The 19,295-nt window shown below is 43.2% G+C and overlaps 1 protein-coding gene across 1 annotated transcript in view; it reads left to right on the top strand.

Moving 5' to 3' along the window:
* The window catches only part of Stk39 (serine/threonine kinase 39), a 262,879-nt gene that overhangs the window by 238,800 nt on the left and 4,784 nt on the right, over window positions 1-19,295 (top strand). Inside the window, exon 17 of the mRNA XM_031370500.1 lies at window positions 12,926-12,990. Within this exon, the coding sequence (XP_031226360.1) occupies window positions 12,926-12,990 (65 nt within the window). The remainder of the gene's footprint in view (window positions 1-12,925; window positions 12,991-19,295) is intronic.

Genomic DNA, 19,295 nt, shown 5'->3' with positions numbered 1-19,295 from the left:
TAGTTAACTTTCTTGTTGACAAAAGAAAGATCATTAAGAAAGGGAGATTTTTATTTTGGCTTGCAGTCTGAGGGCATTGTCCCTAGTGATTTGAAAGTCATGGTACCAAGAGGATGAGGCAGGAGGTCACACCACAAGGGTAGCATGTAAGCAGAGAGAAATGAATGTTTCCTCTTCTCCTTGTCATTCAGAGCAGGAACTGACCCATGGCATTATGCTGCTAACATTTGTGGTAGAACAGTGTTCTGTCTTATGCTAAACCTTTCCAGAAACATCCTCATAGAGACAGGTGTAAATGCATGGTGGACTCTGAATCCAATCAAGGTCACAATGAAAATTAGTTGTCATGTCTTCAGTCATGCTGGTTAGGGTTCCCTTTCAGTTCTAAGTGTTCTAGAAAGTGTGCCTTCTTTGATTCTGAAGGATAATTGTGCTGGATATAGTAATCTATGCATTTTCCAGCACTTTATTCTGTGCCATCTGGCTTTTATTTCCCCCTAAGCAATGTGCTATTACTATGGTGCCTTTTCTCTTTTATTAGTAGTACAGGTTATTTCTATTGCAGCTCTCAGTGGTCATCCTTTTGTTCTGTATGTTCAGTTGTTTATGTGCAATGGGGAACTGTTCATTTTTGTGCCTTCATTGCCCAGAGTTGTAATGGATTTTTTTCGCTAAAGCTAACCTGTCATCTGGGGGGAGTCACTTGAAAGCCAAGCTCCCTTGCTAAATTTCAAGCTTCTAGGAACAGTGGGCTTCTCCAGAAGCTAGGACATGAGTTTGCTATCAGCTTTGGAGTTCTTGTGGTCCTCTTCTCCTACTTCATTCTTCTAGTAAATTCCCACTCATCTTTCAGGACTGATGGCTAACTCTCCTTAGAGTCTCACCGAGAGCCAAACAAGGAAGTTTTTCTCTCGACTGACGATGGTCGTTCTTTGCACTTCTCCCTTTGTGTCCATGGAAGTGTGCTTTAATAATTTATTAATTTTGCAGTTTCCACTGCTTGTGTTTATATCTCCCCATATCCAGCATAAACGCCAACTCCTGACAACACACTTTGTATGCATTTGCTCAATAGTTGAATGATCATAGTATGTATATTGTGACGTATACCTACTTTAGAAAGAGGGTAAGCATCTCAACAGGCAGCAACTTGAACTTCCCATATGCAGCCCCACACTGTTCCGTTCCCTTCAGCTGTGGAATCTCAGCCCCCAACTCAAAGGCACCTAGTGCTCTGTGGTCCACTACAGAGCAACTTTCTCATTATACAATCTGAAGGTCTTAAGTAAATACTGCTGCCTGTCCTCCTGAGACTTCAGATAGTTAAAACATAGTAGTGATTAAGATCCAGAAATATCTAAGTTTTAAGGCTTGGCAAGGAGCAGTCAAAAAAGACAGGAGAACTTAGCTCAGATCTCACAGTGCACATGGCCAAGCATGTGTTGTCAGGATTCATGGGTTTGTCTTCTACCAGTGAGTACCACCTCCTGCAGCTTCACTGGGATGTCTGAGCTTCTATAGGATAAACCAGATTTAAGGAATAAAGACATGATCCACCTCTGACTTCTACAAAACATTAAAATAAGTCAGTCTCCACTTAAGTTCGTCTCTTATAAAATTCACTCTTCTATCTCATATTTAATTACAGACCCGAAAGAGCTTAAATAGTAAAATACTAGTAAAATGCACCGCTGAGTTTATCTTCATTTCTACCAACATTACTTACTTACACCTTCTGAGAGCTAGATGCCTGATGCCTATAGTGTGCCACTGAAGAGCCCATCAGATCATTCCGCCCCCTTTCTTGTGCTCCCTCAGACTTTGCCCGTCTGAGAGGGCAGTTTTCTCTGCGTCTGGTGATAACGTGGGGATAGAGAACACTTAGGGAAACCAGAAGCCCACAGCTACAGGCTTGTAGAACACCACCCTGCTCATCTCCATCTCTGTAGCGGAGATTGCAGCTTCCTGAAGAAGCCTTTCCCCCTGGTCACCATGCACTGCCTGGGGAGTCTTTCATCTTTACATTCAGCTGGTGCCCACTGGTGCCTGGCAGAAGCTGGGTGCTGACCGATAACGGAGAGGACAGATGGGTGTGCTGTCGAGGATCCCCAGTCTGGCTCCTCTTGTCAGTAGGTTGACCACACCAATTTATCATCCAAACTAGGGCATTTGGGAAGTACAGGTTGAGCAGGCAGCCCTGGGACACTGCCATGCAGACACTCCTTCAGCGGCTGCTCTTGGTCCCTTCTGGAGCAAGAAGTGGCTGTGGTCTCTTGAAGGAGATGTGGAGGCTTCTCAGCAGGTTTGCATACCCTGGGTTTTGAGGAACCCAGGATAATAGGTGTAGTTCCTAGAATGGGTAGCTGAGCTCGACACTCATGCAGATCATAGAATACCTTTTATAGGAAGCATTCTTAGTGCTTGTTTTTTTTTTTTTATAATTGCATGCGAACTTTAAAAAATTTAAATTGATATCAAAAATTTAAATGAGGATTATTAATTAAGAAAATAAACAGTCAATTATTTAGGCCATACAACCAGCACAAGTAACCTTGTCAAGACCCTTCCTCTGTGTTCTGTGTAAGAACTGGGACGGTTTTAATTTCTGCGGTTTGTTTCTTGACCTCCAATTACACAGTTCCACCAATGGGTGATCTAATAGTTTCAGTCCCTGCACTTGGGACTAACCCACTACACCTACTGCTACAACAGATTTCAGGCAGGGGCATTAGCAGTAGCTGTTTCTCTCTGTGTCACCCTAATAGCGTTGGCTACTCTCTGCCAGAATCCCCTTTGTGTTTGCAGCAAGGCCTCTGGATAGGGGTGTGATTTAGTCCCATGATGGAAGGGAGTCCTTTATTCAGCTCAATTATCTCTCACACATTATTAGATAAAATTCAAGCAGGTTGAACAAAGTACACCACCATAGCCACCCCAGGTTATATTCCTGTAACAAATTAAAAACAATTTGTTTCAAATGGTAAGAGTATAAGACAGAGATTAAGTTGAAATGGTACTGAAAAAAGCAGCTTCTCTGTGAGGTTGTTGATCTCTGTATTCCAGTCCTCTTTTTTTTTTAATTATTATTAGTTATTTTTTTTTATTTACATTCCTTTCTGCTCTCCCCTCCAGGAGTTCTTTCCCCCTCCCCTTTGCTTCTGAGAGGGCACTCCCCCATCCACCCTCTCACTCTCACCTCATCCCCCTTCCCTGGGGCATCAAGTTTCTACAGGATTAAGTGTGTCTTTTCCCTCTGAGGCTAGACAAGGCAATCCTCTGCTACATATGTAGTGGGAGTGGGGCACAGACCAGATCGTGTATACTCTTTGGTTGGTGGCTTAGTCCCTGGGAGCTCTGAGGGGTCCAGGTCAGTTGATACTGTTGCTCTTCCTATGGGGTTGCAATCCACTTCAGCTCCTTCAGTTCTTTCCATAACTCTTCCATGGGGATCTCTGACTTCAGTCCAATGGTTGGCTGTAAGTATCTGGAAATCTCCAACAGTGGAGAGATAGAATCTAAAGAGACCACCTCCAGTAGATAGACATGACCTCCATTTGAGGCATGGGGCCACCTACCCATCTTCAAAATTCTTGACCCAGAATTGTTCCTGTTTAAAGGAAATGCAGGGACAAAAATGGAGCAGAGACCAAAGGAAAGGCCATTGAGAGACCAACCCAACTTAGGATCCATCCCATGCACAGACACCAAACTCGGACACTATTACTGATGCCATGTTGCTCTTGCAGACAGAAGCCTAGCCTGGTTGTCCTCTGAGAGACTCTACCAGCAGCTGACTGAGGCAGATGCAGATACTTACATACATTTCTCTTTCATAGTCTGTAGGTCTTCTCTCTATCTCCTCTTCTAGCTGTGATGGGAAAGTCTGTGCAAAAATACCCCACTGCTTTATCACCACGTTAGGGATCCCACAGAGCATGGCCAATCCACTTATTCATATACTACAGGATTAAAATGTGATTGAAGGATATTAGGGGTAGGAGGGGCTATGGTTTGCGGGAAAAGGGAAGCACTAATCAAGGGATGAGCCATGTACTGGCTTATGACCCAGCATCTGCCAACTATATGATTAAGCACATGGTGTATGTCTTTGGGCTCTTTCAACCCCACCCTGCCTTTTCTTTGTTTATTTTTGTGGCAAGACACTTGGTGAAGAGAGTCATGACTGACTTACATTTTGGTACATATTCCACAATGCCTCTGGACAGACCTGTAACAAAGGCTTGGCAACTAGCCATGAGCTTCAATAGTCTAAGATATGAGGAAGTCTCTTACTGAATATTAGATTAGGGTTAAGTTTCAGATTATTTATTAGTTTATGTCATAGCATAAGTTCAAGTTCTTTGTTAACTCTTTAATTGGATTTGTTTATTATTATAAAAGTGAATTTAGAGGCTGGAAAGACGGCTCAAGAGTTAAGAGTCCTGGCTGCTCTTGCAGAACCTGAGTTCAGTTGGCAGCACTCACATGGTGCCTCACAACTGTCCAGAACTCCAGTTATAGGACATCTGATGCCCTCTTTCGATCTATATTGGCATTAAGTGTGGGCATGGCACACAGACTAACACTCAGATGCATAAGCAAATTTTTTTTTAAAGTGAACTCAGTGTTCCTCTGTATTTTACACTGTCTGTTAAGTATACTTCAGAGGCTTTGGAATAGATGGCAAAGGAAGAAGCCAGTCCCCCATAACATGAAGATGAAGTGGACATCCTCCTAGAGGCAGAGGCACACGTTCAACAGAGGCCGAGCCCTTTGCTAGGGGGCTGACCACAGTGTAAGATGTCTGCTGTCTAGAAGGCTGTGGCCACATACTACGCACAGAGTCCCCGGATTTCCCTGGGCTTTGTCTGGGCAGCAGATGGCATTGCTTCAGTCTGCTGCATCACCTGGAAGCTGGGTAGCATTCCTCACAGTAGTGCATTTGCTGTCTCATTAATTTTAACTTATCCAAAGCTTTTCCTGGTCCAGAAGTCAGAAGACTGAGCTCAAGCTGTGTGTGGAAAATCCTCCCTGTAAAACACATCAGGATAAAATGAGAATAAAGATAAAAGTCCCTGAAGTTTAGCACTGCTTTCCATTTTCCTGTGACACACATATGTCGCTGGGTGCCTTTCTGTAGCTCAAAGGATTTGACAAGGTCGTAAAGACAACTCTTTTGTTGTTGTTTTTTATTAGATATTTTCTTTACTTACATTTCATGGTATCCCTTTTCCTGGTTTCTCCTCCAAAAGCCCCCTTCCTATCCCATACCCCTCCCTCTACAACTCTTTAAGATCATTTGGTTTGTTTTTAATCAAGCGATTTTTTAATATATGTCGAAAGGGATAATTCATTATTTGACCTTATGGATAGACTAGATTGGACAGCAGTTTCTCTTGTTTAAATGAGTAGCATTTGCCTAGAAGTCTTCCCTCTCAGTGACTGTGAGAGATTTCCATTTATAGCTAGTGTGTATGTGCATGCCACATGCATGTGTGCTAATTTTATTACTTGTTAATATACAAAGTAAGTTTTACTATACTATTTTTTACATATGTGTCATTTAAGTTCATTTTAATTCATCTCCCTTTATGCCTGATGCATTCGTAGCCCCGTAAGCATTCCCAGAAATATGTTCATGGTGTCAAACTCCCATCTCAGAATCTGGCCATCTAGCATAATTAAATAAGCACTTTCTGTTGACATCAGAGAGCTGGGAAAGCTTTTCTCTGTGCCTCTAGAAATCAAATTTAGATAGATCCCTGTGTGGTATCCCTTCTCCCTGTCTTCTCTGTTTAATTCTACTCAAATTCATGACCTGCACATTGAAAATTTGTAGTGTAAGAGAACTGAGGTTTCTGCAGCCAGCTGATGATGGGGAAATTCTGAAGGGCAGAGGAATGTGTTTTTTCTGTACTAGTGTAGATATATTGCCCCCTTCACTAGGAGCCAGAGGAAGGTGTTACATGTGCCATTCTATGAAGAAACACCACTGGTATCTTAGCAAAGACAATCGAAACTCACTTATCTATAGCAAATCCCATTCTAGATAGAGCACTGTAGTTCTTCCAGTGGGGCCATGGCCTTTAAAGTCTTAGCCTTTGCCCATCTACTTTTTTTTTTTCATTACTTCATTTATTCACTTTACATCCCTATTGCAGCCGCCCTCTCCTCCTGGGCCCCAACTCACTTAGCCCTTTCCCTCTATCCCCTTCCCTTCTCTTCTGTGAAGAGAGATACCCCTTGGGTATCACCCCGCCCTGACACATCAGATTACTGCAGGACTAGGTGCATCCTCTTCCACTGAGGCCACACAAGGCAGCCCAGTTAGGGATACAGGATCCACAGGGAGACAGCAGACTCAGAGAACCTCTGCCCAACCCTGCGCCAGCTGTGGGAATGAAGACCAAGCTGCAGCCCTGCTCCAATGTGCGGGGGAGGCATAAGGGAGTAGGCGCAGCTCACGCTTGTTCTTTGGCTGGTGGTTCAGTCTCTGGGAAGTATACACATAAAGCTTCACTTCTAAGGCTGAAGGCCCAGGCTAATATACCTATAAAATTCTTCCTATTCTAGGAGGTAAAGGCTGACTTACTATGTGTATCTCCCAAGAAGACCCCCTTTGTTTCTCCAAGCAAGTGAATGGGTTTTTGCCATTGTCTCAGATGAATGCTTGTTTGTTTGTTTGTTTGTTACTTTTTCTTCATCTTTACTTTGTAGAAGAATTTAACTGTAAGTATATTTACTGGTCATCACCACCATTAGCAAAATAAGGCTTCAAATGTATTGATTATACCATTTCATCATTCTGCAAATGAGCAATAATAACATAAATGGTTATTAGACACTTTCATTACCACGTTGTCAGCCAGTTTGTAACATTGTACCTTCAACATATTAAGCAAAATTCAGCATCAAAATTCCAATCTTGAAGTTGTATTTTAAAGGACAGATAACATGTAACATATTCAATAACACAGTTTTGCAGTGTCAAATGAGTTCAGATTTTCACACCCTGTTCAAATTATACTAACAGGAATTTACTTCCATCTTAGGGAGAATTAGGTGTATGTCCCCGTTGCTTTTATCTCCCATAAATTCCACTCTTCTGTGTATATCACTCTGTGTACTCAAGTATGAGATTTGGTTCTCCTATAAGGTCATGCTTGTAGTACATGAAAAATCCTAGAATCCTCACCAGGATTTTAACTGACTGAAAATACTAAGAAAGGTATTTAATGTGGCCATTTCTGATTTTCCTCCAACATTTCTTTCCTCATTTTTGCATTGTCTCAGAATTCTGTAATGGGAGGTTCCTTCTAGGGTCCACTCATGAGCAGAGCCTGAAGTTGTTCCCAGAAAGAAAGTGAGAGGTGTAGATTTGTATCCAGGAAGGTTTGGGATGGGTGTTTCCAAAATAAACATCTATTGAGGAATTAAGCAATCAGAATGTGGAAGAATCAAGTTGTTCCTCATCAAAGAGAGCTTTCAAGTAGAGAAGGGTCATCTAGCCTTGAAGCCATGGGGCCTTCTTACTTTCATGACCAGACACTGGATGCAAGGAGGTTTGGAGAAGAGCCCTGACCTGGGCTGAGGCAGCCCTCTGGCCTCAGGGAACTCTCAAAGAGAGACTTAAGTTCAGAGTTATTTGCTAACAGTAGCCCCAGAGCATGGGAGAACAACTGCTTCTGTCTTCATTCTCTCCTCTTCACTGCAGAGGGTGAGGGGAGATGGAGCAGACTGCTCAAGTAGACTGTGGAGACCCAACAGAGACCCTGTCTTTCATTCTGAGCTGGAATTGATCAGACAGATTTCAAGAGAACATTGGCAGGGTACTTGTTACAGGCTCACCTGACCGACAGGGAGTTCTGGGCTAGCATCTCTGCTCTAAGCTGTATTTTACCTCATTAGGGGGAGAAGTGAAGTCTCATCTCTGGAAAAAAAAAACTGAAGGAAAAATGGCTAGTCTTGAAAAACATAGATTAGTGTGTGATACCTGATACTCATTTGAGATGAGCCAAAAGTTCATTCATTTTCATTTGTTTTGAGAAACAATTGGGATTATGGAGACATACTTGTAGAAATTCTTCTAAAATAAGAATAATTCTTCCATCAGAAGTTCTTAGCCTGGGCTTATTCAGTCTTGTATCGCTCCAAAATGACAATGTAAGTGTTCATGTGCACGATTCAAGAGAGAGAGTCTGCATTGTACTTACTAAGTACAGTGAAGAGCTAAGACCTTGAAGGTGCACATGTCCGCATTGTACTCACTAAGTGCAGCTAAGAGGTAAGACCTCCGAGATCTACATGTCTGTATTGTACCAAGTGCAGCGATCTCAGAGATCCACATGTTATTTTCATGTGCTCAACACGGATTAGCCTTCACTCCCATGCATTGGAAAAATTGCAGGGAGCACGACATTACCTTTTAAAAAATTCATTCTGATGTTTCAGCTCATACATGAGGTTATATACACCCCAAAATAACAATCCATAAATACTTAGCATGTGTGGAGTTGATAAGTGACATGGAAAGAAAAAGATCCTGGGTAAAGAGATAGAAAATAAGGCTGTTTCTCTGAATGGGTATGATAGCTCAGCCACGGGGATTTGTGGAGAAACGGGAAGAGAGAGAGGCAGCCCTGGAGGAGGGCTTTTCCTTGGGGAGAGGCAGCAGCAGGTTCAGGGGTTCATAGTAGGAGCCTGCTCTGAATGATTGAAGTCAGTATGGAGGCTGTTGTGACTAGAGAAGGCCCAGAGATCAGTGGGAGATCAGGCCAGGGGTAGAACTGGGGCTTGGTCTCAAGGGCTGGATAGACTTTGTAGGGGCCGTATCTTGATCTAGAAAGCCATAAAAGGATTTCAGACATAAAAGTGGCACCAACTGGTACATGATAACAGTTGTAGCTGACTACTGGCAGAGGCTGGCTTCCAGGGCCAAGGCTGGAAGCCGAGAGAGGCCATAAGCTCTCATGTAGATGGTGAACAGAGATGACCACAGTCTCATGTAGGGCTGCAACAGTGGTGCCGGTGAGAACTCACCATGCTCTCTGTGAACAGATAAACTTGTAGGATACAAGAAACGTCAGTCTAGCAAGGACATTAGACTTAGGCGGGTGATTAGAGCAAGAGCCGGTGGTAAAGACATGGCTGGAGGAGAATGGAGTTAGGGAACCATTCCTGGCAAGATTCAGAAGAGGAAATAGCTAAAGAAGTAGATAAGTAGACCTCAGTCAGTATCTAGACTCTGTGGACATGGCAATGTCGAAGGAAGCAGCACATCCCCATTGTGACCCAGGCTCTCACATAAATAATGAGTGTAAAAAACAAAAGACACTTTGAGCAATAAAGACTGAAGAGAAGACTGTTAGGTACTGCAGCTGCCTGGAGCACAAGCATGAATGTTTTTGCATGGTGAATTCCCAGAAGCACTCAAGCATACAGAGGCAGAAAGGGCTTACTCCAGTTCAGAGAGGTCACCAGCTTCAAGCAAGGGGCAGGATTTGAACCCAGATGTTCTAGCCAGGGAATTCCGATGTGTACACCCTGTACTTCTTGTGCATCACTCCGTGAAGTCAGGAACCTGGAGATGCAGGGAAAGTACTCAGGAAAGTCTCAGACTCCATGCAGATCTGAAATGCAGACCTGGCCATTGTTCTCACATAAGATTTAGAGTGGCACAGGTCTGACACACCTTCATCTCTCCTCCCTTCCCCCTTGGAGCTGGGGTTATCTGGCTGCCTTTGGCATGTCTTGCTGCTTTTCCACATCTGCTCAGTGTGAGATCAGAGATGCAGGATGTCTCTTGAATAAATCATCAGACTGAAATCATCACTTTGCCTCTTGTTCCAAAATCTTACTTGTTGCACTATGGTCACTGTCAGACTCAGTAAGCTTTTGCTCGATACTAGGTCATATTAAATTAGCTCACCATCACAGGAGCATCAGCATTGTATGAGATGGTTATGAAATAAACCGGTGTCCTGGGAGAGAAGTGCACCTTTGGACTAATTGCTCGGAATGTAATCACAGGCTATAAATAATCCTTAAGTCATTGTTACTTCTGTAACTATGAAAATTTGGAGACTCAGACTGTCTGGGGAAGGTCTGGCTTCACTTGTCAAAGAAGTGCGTACTGGCCATGCGCACACTGACTGATTGCCTTGACAGTTTTTTTTCCTTCTCTGTTTAGACCCAGGAAGGTAATAGCATGGCTTCCGTGGGAGCTATTAATAATGTTATTACCGTTCCATAACTCAAGGTGCTTGCGATAGCTTGTGGCATGTTATTAAAAAGACGTGTATATACAAACTTAGCCCTGAATCAGGACCTCCAAGCCTAAAGTATGAAGCAAAGGACAACAACAAAGGAGACTTAAGAGGTACCATCATGTGGGCCTTAGTATGTGCCCGTTTCTCCAAAGAGAGAAGCTCTTAGGATTGAGCTCAGTGGTCCAGGAGTGCTGGGGAGGCAAGCTCAAAAGACAGAAGAGTGTGCACCAAAGCCAAAGCCCTGCATTTTAGCTGAGGAAGTCTTAGTTTAGTGAAGTTTAGTTCTTGGCCACTGAGGAACTGGGCTTCAGAAGCCAGTATTTCCAAACGATGGCGTCTCTTACAACAGCAGGTTTAGTGTTCTCCAGAGTCACAGGCAGCCCTTCCCAGCGGTTCCTTCTCTGCTCACGTTCCAGGTAAGGAGCGTTTTTATTTTTGAAATCCAGGTGCACAGTCAGGAGAAGGGAGAAAACAGTGACACCCATCTTTTTAATGAGTATTGCTGCTGGAAGAAAGATTAGCATCACCCTGAATTTTCTGTGATGTCAGTTAAATGAAAGTGTTTTATAGCACTTTACAACAAATTAGAATCAACTAAATTGAAAATAAGCCTAGCAGCTGGGTTAAGTAATCAGGTAAGTGGCCAGCTTTGCTATTTTTGCTCTGAGCTGAAGACAGAATTTGAATTTCTAATGTCCCAGAGGTAGGGGACTCACACTTGGGGAGCCTGGGTCCTGGGGTGATTGTTTAAAGTGCCAGCAGCCATGCCGGCTTTTAAGTCCAGATACAAGCTGCTAGGCACTTCCCTAGAAGTTGGCCCTTCTTCACATGTTTGTACACCAGAGGGCTGTGAATTAGTGCAAGACAGAGTGGTGCTTTTGGCTGAACATTAGAGAGCAACCCAGAAATAGATGACCCAGAACAAGGCAGTAAATCACCCACATTAGCCAGGGGAGCCTAATGAAAGGACTAAAATTCATGTGAAGACTTTACAGCCACTCGTGAAATCAGCCCAAGTCAGTGGGGCTATTAGAATGTTTTTATGTCTTAGGAACGCAGGCAGGCACTGTCTTCCCTCGCTGCAATTTGCGTATAGTCAGAGTGTCCTGACACAGTAAATAGTGGCTTTCTTTGGTAGACAGTATTTCATAGCTGGAAATCTCACTCTGTGAGCCAGAGTTTCCTACCCAAATTACTGATGATTTTAATATCTAGCTAGAATCTATTCATGAAGCTTAGTAAGGCCAGCCTCATGGGTGTTGGTGGCTGGGGCTAAGCTCAGTAGGTTTGTACTTGCCAATTGCCTGTGTTAACACAAGAAGAAAAGAGAAGGAGATGAGAGGGGAGTGGGCATGGGTAAAAATGAAACCTTTCAGATTGTCCAGACTGGAACTAGTGAGAGAGCAAATGAAACCATATGCGTATAATTGTGATTTGTAAAGAGAAATAGGCCGTATCAAGTTTGTAATTTTTATTTTGCCCTCCTCTGTGGCTAACAGATAAAATGAACTAACTGTAGAAAATCTTTATATATAGGTTGATTCCAATCAACCATAAGAAAAAGCCCCCAAACCCAAATTTTTCGTAGATTTCCTTCTGCTTTCTACTTGAAACTCATAGCATGCAGAAGTATTATACGGTCCTCTCAAAGTTTTGGATCTCAAAAATTCAGAAAAGAAATGACAGCTAGCTGCTGAACCAGAAACTAGTTTTTCTCATGACATAAAAATGACAGAGACCCTCGTTGTTCTCAGTTTTTGTTCTGGGAGCAACCTCTTTGCAGGGGCTCCAGCTTGACTCTCAGTAGTTTGATCTTGAGGTCTAGATGTGAACAGGGTGGCGTTCAGTGTTCTTCCTCTTTGCTTTTTGTTAATTCTACTCTTAAGTAGTACTTCAAGATAGGTGAGCAACTGGGAAAACCCAACCGTCTGCACTGCCCCTTGATGCAGGTGCCAGAACTCCACAGAGACCAGGGCCGACCCCTGATGGATCAGCTGACACTGAGCCTAGATCCTCAGTGCTGAGCTGTGCACTGACAGTCTCCGTACATGACCCTGACACACTGACTCAGGTGCTGGTCAAGGTGGTCATCACCATAGAGACGGATCCCTGTGCTCTGAGAGCGTGCCATCCTGCCTGAGCTGTAAGGGTCATCTACTGTATCCTGTTACATTGATATAAGTGGGCTGGTGCAAGAACCTAGTGGATTTACAGGCTAAGAGTTCCAGCGCGCTGACTGGTCATTTCACCGAGAAGTCTGTAACAGCCCCTCTCCTCTTGCGCACTGCCCCCTCCTGGCTAATAATTTTCATAATAATGAGTTTTAGAGAAACCAACCAGTTGAGACTCTGGAGTTTCAGTCGTTTCTACTTTCCATTAGAAAGTAATTTCAAATTTTATTATAGGAAATGCAGGGTTGATGTACAGTGATTAATCCAGATGCACACAGATAGGAGGTGACAGAAATGATGTAAATGGTTTTAGAGAGTATCTGTATGAAAGTAATTTGGTCATTTATATGGACTTTGTAATGTCTGTGAAAGGAATGATTTTGCAGTTTATTGCATCATTAGTCAAATTTTCCGAATCATTGATGTGAAAATCCAGAGTTATTGGAAATAACTTGGACACTGTGTCTTTGTGTTTGTATTTTATAGTGGCTGCTAATTTACAGAAGATCGTAGATGACCCCAAAGCTTTAAAAACGTTGACATTTAAGTTGGTAAGTCCAAGTTTCTGTTGGGCTAGCACCAGGAGGGAGGCATCGAACTTTTGCACACTTAGCATGTTGTTGTGGCCAGATTAGGGGAGAATCGCAGCATTTTGTACTCAGTAGTTGCCTCTGCCACACTGGGAGCATTGTTCCTGAACATGGCTGGAAACTCTTCCTTCATGAATGTAGGTCATTCTTTCCTCAACAGAACTTTGACTGGGAATGGCCCTTTGAGACCCTCAAAGCTCTGGGTACCATTGTATTTTCTCTAGAACTCCTTTCCATTGCACTTTGACCTTACAGACAAAATTAAACTTAATTTGAAGCAGCATTCTTAATGAAGCTTTCCTCAGTGGAAGCCAGGTGGTTGCAGCTTTTAAAAATAGAGGCCGATAGTTGTGTGAATAGTTCAGGTAATTGGAGATGATGGCAGACCAGCTCACCAAAGGCTGTCGAGCCAAGACATAGCGTTTCACCCCCTACTCTGAAACCATGCCAGCATGCTGTTGGAGGGGATAGCTGCTCTAACAGTTTTCTATGCACTAACACATTTTAAATCCAAGACAGAACAGAGAGCATCCTGAAGAGACAGCGAAGCAGGAGTTCAAGTCCAGATCTTTAACACTGATGGTTTTCCAAGCAGTCCTCACAAGCAGGGTAGTAAGGGAGGATAAATCACTTGTTTTCAAACATGAATTAATCTTCCCAAGGGCTAGTCAGAAGCCCCAAGCAGTTTAAGATCCAGAGGGCTAACACATGACTGTGCACATGATACCGATGACCCGCCCCCTTGGTGGTTCCTAGAAAATCAAACAGAAATTGTCTATGGGCTGCAACTTCTGCATGAATAAGCACAGTAAACCCAAGCCTGGTGTTCATGAATTTTTGGTGCCTTGCTTCTCCTCTCATTTCAGAGAGCTAGGCTGTGTGAACACATGTAAACCACAAGAACTTTCACAGATTGTACCTGGTAACAGTAGAACATTTTACTCTGCGTAGAGCATTGTAAGACACAAAGCCCTCTTGTGGGGATGTCTACTGCTCTGTCTACTATCTCACCTGCACCATGTTTGAAGTTCACATGTAATTTTGGGAACATGTTTTATTCGTATGAGAGCATGAGGTGAGAGGCTGGAGCCCCTGTGGCAGCCTTTCAGACCCTTAAAAAAAAAAGCCTTTACCGGGGCAAGGCACTCTCTAAAGACCATTTTCCTCATTTTGGATGTGTGTACCGAGACAGTCATTTGGAACTTTCATGCTGATTTGTTCCTACTGTGTGTGAACTTACATTAGTGACACTGGCCCCTCTTTCTGCAAAGGTGTTCTGAAAGCAGCCACTATGCCATCTTGAACACAGTAGGAGCAGCAGCACTCCACATGCCTTCCTCCAGCTAGGTTTTAGGTTTCCTGGGTTATGTCTTGATTCTCTCTTGCGTGCTCAGCACCTCAGTAAGAGACACTGTTCTCCTTCTGAGGCCCATCTTCCTCTGTGTGCACAACTGCAGCTCTCACTGGAGTAACCTCTCTGTGGTCCCAAAATGCTGGAGAGAGTGGCTCTCTACTGTCGTCCTCTGAAACCCTCAGCCTGCTCATGATGCAAAAGCCTTCTCTGATCCTATGCCTTATACATCTCCCATTGCACTTCCCCTCTGACAGTGGGACCCTTTGCATCTCAAAGTCTGAGGCCAACTCATGTCCAGGATTACACAGTAGGATTACGTTCAACTCTGGTCTAACTCAGAGCCCAGGCTTACAGTGCTGTGTTGTCTTTCAGAGGTGGCCCCCAAGCCCATGCTTTCTCTGTGGTTTCTACTTTTATATTCCTGGATGTGGTTACTTTGCTTGAGACTGGGTCTCCTCTGTACCTTAGCCACTGAGGAGTGCTGCCTAGTACAGAAGAGTCCTGGAAGCAAACCCATCCGTATGTTCCTCTGCCTCAGCTGGACAGGTAGCAGTGTGAGTGTTCTCCAGAAATGGAAACTGGGAGTGTTTCCTCCAAACACTAGGAGTTAGAAATGTTAAATAAAATCGATCTCAAGAATAACCTTCTGGTCCTGTCTATCCAGTTCCTGTTCAAGCCTCAGAGGTTTCTTTGTTGTTACCAGCAACCAGCAGGTTAAGACCCGCTCCATACAGCTAAATTGAGCCATGGGCAGACAGCTAAAACTCAAAGATTCCGATGCATTGGCTTTCATTGACAACTTGGTTATTTTATTTGAAGAATAAAAGATCAAAGCGTTCCAGCAGTGGCATTCCTCACAAGCTGCTGCTGTGGTGCAAGGTCCTTTCATCTCTCAGCTGTTTATCACAATTTTAACTGTAGGGAAACCGGAAGGGGTGTGGAAATCACCTGGAGAACAGGGAGGTCTTCCTACTGTGTTTCTTTACCTTGCTGAACTGTTGTTTCACTCCTGGGACTGTAGCAGGACAGCTAACAATCCCTAATGCCCAGGCCATTGGCCCAGTTCTCTCCACTTTAATGGCTTGTGCAGTCTGGGCTCTTAGAACTTTGAAGTCACCCTCTTAATGATTGCTGGCATTTTGCTAGAGCTAGAAGCATTCTTCCTATAGATTGATGACTTGCCATTTGCCATTTCATCACCACCACCACTAGTCGATTCACCTGTATCCTGACCTTACATGTCTGATCAGTTATGAAACCAGTAATACAAAGGACCAAGGTTGGTGCATACATTTTATCCCAGCACTCAGGAGATACAGGCAGGCAAACCTGTGAGTTGAAGGCCAGACAGAACTATAGTAAGACTTTTATCGTGTGTGTGTGTGTGTGTGTGTGTGTGTGTGTGTGTGTGTGTGTGTATGTGTCTGTGTGTGTGTCTGTCTGTCTATCTTCTGTCTGTGTCTGTCTGTGTGTGTCCGTGTGTGTGTGTGTGTGTGTGTGTGTGTGAATGTGTGTAAATATATGCCTACAGACACAGAGGCACACACAGACACACACACAAAGTTTGCTTTTACCGTTGCCCAGGATGAACTTTAGCCTTCTTTGACAAGTATGTTTCCCAGTTGCCATAACCATGAGCCAGGGATTGGTTTCTTCTCTGCTTTAACGAAGTGCCTCAGCAACGGGGCCATTTCAGCTCAGTATCCCATGGCTTTGAGCTTGACACAGTGGCACTGCTTTGGAATTGTTATCTTTTAAATTAGCCACCCTACTGTTTTGTAATGTAGGTGAATTTTGCTGCTTTCAACATGGGATTTTAAAAAATCGCATTAGTGAAAATGTGAAATAAGATATATTGAATTTGCTCTTGAAAAAAATACAGCCGGGCAATGGTGGCGCACGCCTTTAATCCCAGCACTTGGGAGGCAGAAGCAGGCAGATTTCTAAGTTCAAGGCCAGCCTGGTCTACAGAGTGAGTTCCAGGACAGCCAGAGCTACACAGAGAAACCCTGTCTCTAAAAAACAAAAAAACCAAAACAACAAAACAAAACAAAAACCAAAAAAAAAAAGAACGAAAACAAATACAAATGGGAGTGAATCTAATTAACATCCAGTTGGCATCCATTTTCAGGAGCATTATAGATTTTAGTTGCCAAAATGGAGTGACTTTATGTACGCCACAGATAGAGTGTTCATAAGGGTCTTGATGATTGATGACTGAGGGACTTGTGCTAAGGTTGGCTTGGAAGCTGCTTGACTGGACATCTTTTCCTGAAAAAACAGGCAAAACTACTTGAGAGTTTTGAGGTTTTGCCCTTATTGCAGGAGGACAAGGGTGAGATGTAAGGCTTTTGGCTTGCTCAGAAGGTCCATGTGCCCTGCCCCCACTTCTTGCTCTCTTAGAAGCAAAGGCTGTCCAAATGTGGGACAGAGACCACAGGGTTGGCCAGAAACCTGGTAAAATGGAAATGCCAGGGCCCTTTTTCAGGCCCAGGGTGCTGGCACAGATGGGACCTGAGTCACAGGGTCTAACTAAGTAAGAAGTGAAGTTCTGAGCCTGAAGTTTAAGGACCAAGGCTTCATAGGTCATACCATGGTCCCACTCCAAGGAGCACTGGAGTAAAGTATGGTTCTCAAGCTCCATGGTTCCTTGTAATTTCCTGGGGAGCTCAGAGGAGCCCCAGGCTATACCCAAGCCAGCTGAATCATCACCATGGAACAGAAGCTAATGGGCTTTGGTATGTTCTCAAACTCTCCCACTAAATCTGAAACATATCCACCTTTTGGTGGAGGTATGTCATGGGGATGAACTTCAAGCAGCCCACAATTTCTAGTCTATCTCTGCCCCTTAATTGGTGATCAAGATGTGAGCTCTCAGCTGTTCCTGCATTATGGACTCTGTCTGAAACTGTAAGCCCAATTAAATACTTTTTGTTTGTTTGTTTGGTTGGTTGGTTGTTTTTTTGAGACAGGGTTTCTCTATGTAGCACTGGCTGTCCTGGAACTCTCTCTGTAGACCAGGCTGGCCTGGAACTCAGAAATCCGCCTGCCTCTGCCTCCCAGGTGCTGGGATTAAAGGCATGCTTCACCACTGCCCTGCTTGAACACTTTTTTAGTAAATTGGCTTGCTCATGGTATTTTGTCACAGCAATGGAAAGACAAAAACTTGCATCCTGATGTCTGTGGTGACTGTACACGTTTTCATTCCAGTGCATAAGTGTTGTTGTTTCCCTAATGATGGCCATTCTGACTCTGGTGAGATAAAACCTCAGAGTTTTAATTAGCATTTTCTTAGTGGCCAAGGATGTTGAACACCTTTTCAGATATTTATTGACTGTTAGATTTTCTTATTTTAAAAACTATCTATTCAGTTCATTAAGCATTTATTGATTGAATGATTTGGCGCTTTGTTATTTAACTTTCACAGTTGTTTGTATATTCTTGAATGAATGAATCCTTGTCTGATACATAATTAGCCAAGTTTGGTTTTCTTCTTATTCGGCGTACTGTCTCTTTGATCTGGTGATTGCTTGCTGTACACAAATCAATTTTCTAGAATCCCCTTTGTGCATTCTTTACACTTCATTTTGAAACCAAGGTATATAATGTGTAGGTAGGTCATGGGCCTCTGAGGTTCCCTGTGACCCTTCGAAAGGATTCTGGATGTCATAACATTTTAAGTACTGCCAAGACGGAGTTGTATCGCCTTTTTCTCTATGCTGATCTTGGTACAGAGGTCATGGTGGGTAGATCTCACAATGTTGGCATAAATCAAGGCAGCAGTTTCAGTCCATACTCCTAGTCACACCTCATCCCCGTGAAGAGTCATGGCAGCTTCATTTAAAACTGTTCCTAATGAGGCAGGGAACACTTCTCGTTTTATTAATTTCAATTTGAGGAATGCCCATTTACTACTCTGTGTAATAAGTGGGGATCGATCTTTCCTTTGGTATGCAGGGGAAGTACAGCGAGGGGCTTCAGCGAAAGCCCCCATGCATAGTGGATTGTAGCTAAGATTCTCTTTACCCTTCCTCCCCCTCCCACAGGAAACTATCTTACTAAGAAAAGCTGACAAACTATTGTTATCAGATTCAGCTATGTAGCAAACGGCACTTTAAAACCTGACAATATTTGTTGGAGGTAATAAATTGGAATTTTCAAATGAAAATGGGATTGGGGCAAACTTCTCTCTGCTGTTGTATGACAGCCCCCCAGTACTGAGACACTCTTCCGATGAGACTGCTGACGGACCATATTCATGATTACGATTTGTTTACACTGTCTAACAGTCATATTCTGTAATGAAATAACCTTTAGAAGATCTATAAAACTCGATGGTGCTTAAAAATCATACCAGGTAAAGATCTGCTCAAAGGGCAGAGAGGACCAACAGACTTTAATGGAATGGAGCACGGAAAGTTCAGAGCTCTTGTTTCAGATTCCACGCTGCAGCTAACCTTTCAGAATCACCACTGGGGAAGTTCTGGCACTGTAGCAAACAGTATTTGGAAAAGCTTCTAAACATACTCCCCTTTTCTAAATACGTGTTTGTGTGAGGCTGTGTTTGTCTTCACGTACTTCAGAGCAAGAGGCATAATGCAGCAGAGTAAATGCAGATTTATGTATGAGAATCCAGCTGTCGTCACTAAGCAAAAAGCGTTAAAGAACTTTGCAAAAGTGTAAGTCATGTCCATCTTCTCAAGGGTTGTTGCTGCTGCTGCCGATTCTTTGTGGGAGATGATGGAGATGTATTATTTGCCATGAAGATTTTTATTTATGGTAATGAGGAGTGAGTTCAGTATTAAATTTAATGAATCAGTAAACAGATATTTTAAAACTGCATGTTTTAATTTCCAAGATAATATAATAAATATGTCCTATACCTATGTTTATATTTTAATGTAAGTTGTTT

This window comes from Mastomys coucha, unplaced genomic scaffold (assembly GCF_008632895.1).
Source record: "Mastomys coucha isolate ucsf_1 unplaced genomic scaffold, UCSF_Mcou_1 pScaffold15, whole genome shotgun sequence".
NCBI classification, from domain to species: Eukaryota; Metazoa; Chordata; class Mammalia; order Rodentia; family Muridae; genus Mastomys; species Mastomys coucha.
Note: the sequence above shows the minus strand (reverse complement) of the source record. Positions and strands in the feature narration are given on the sequence as shown.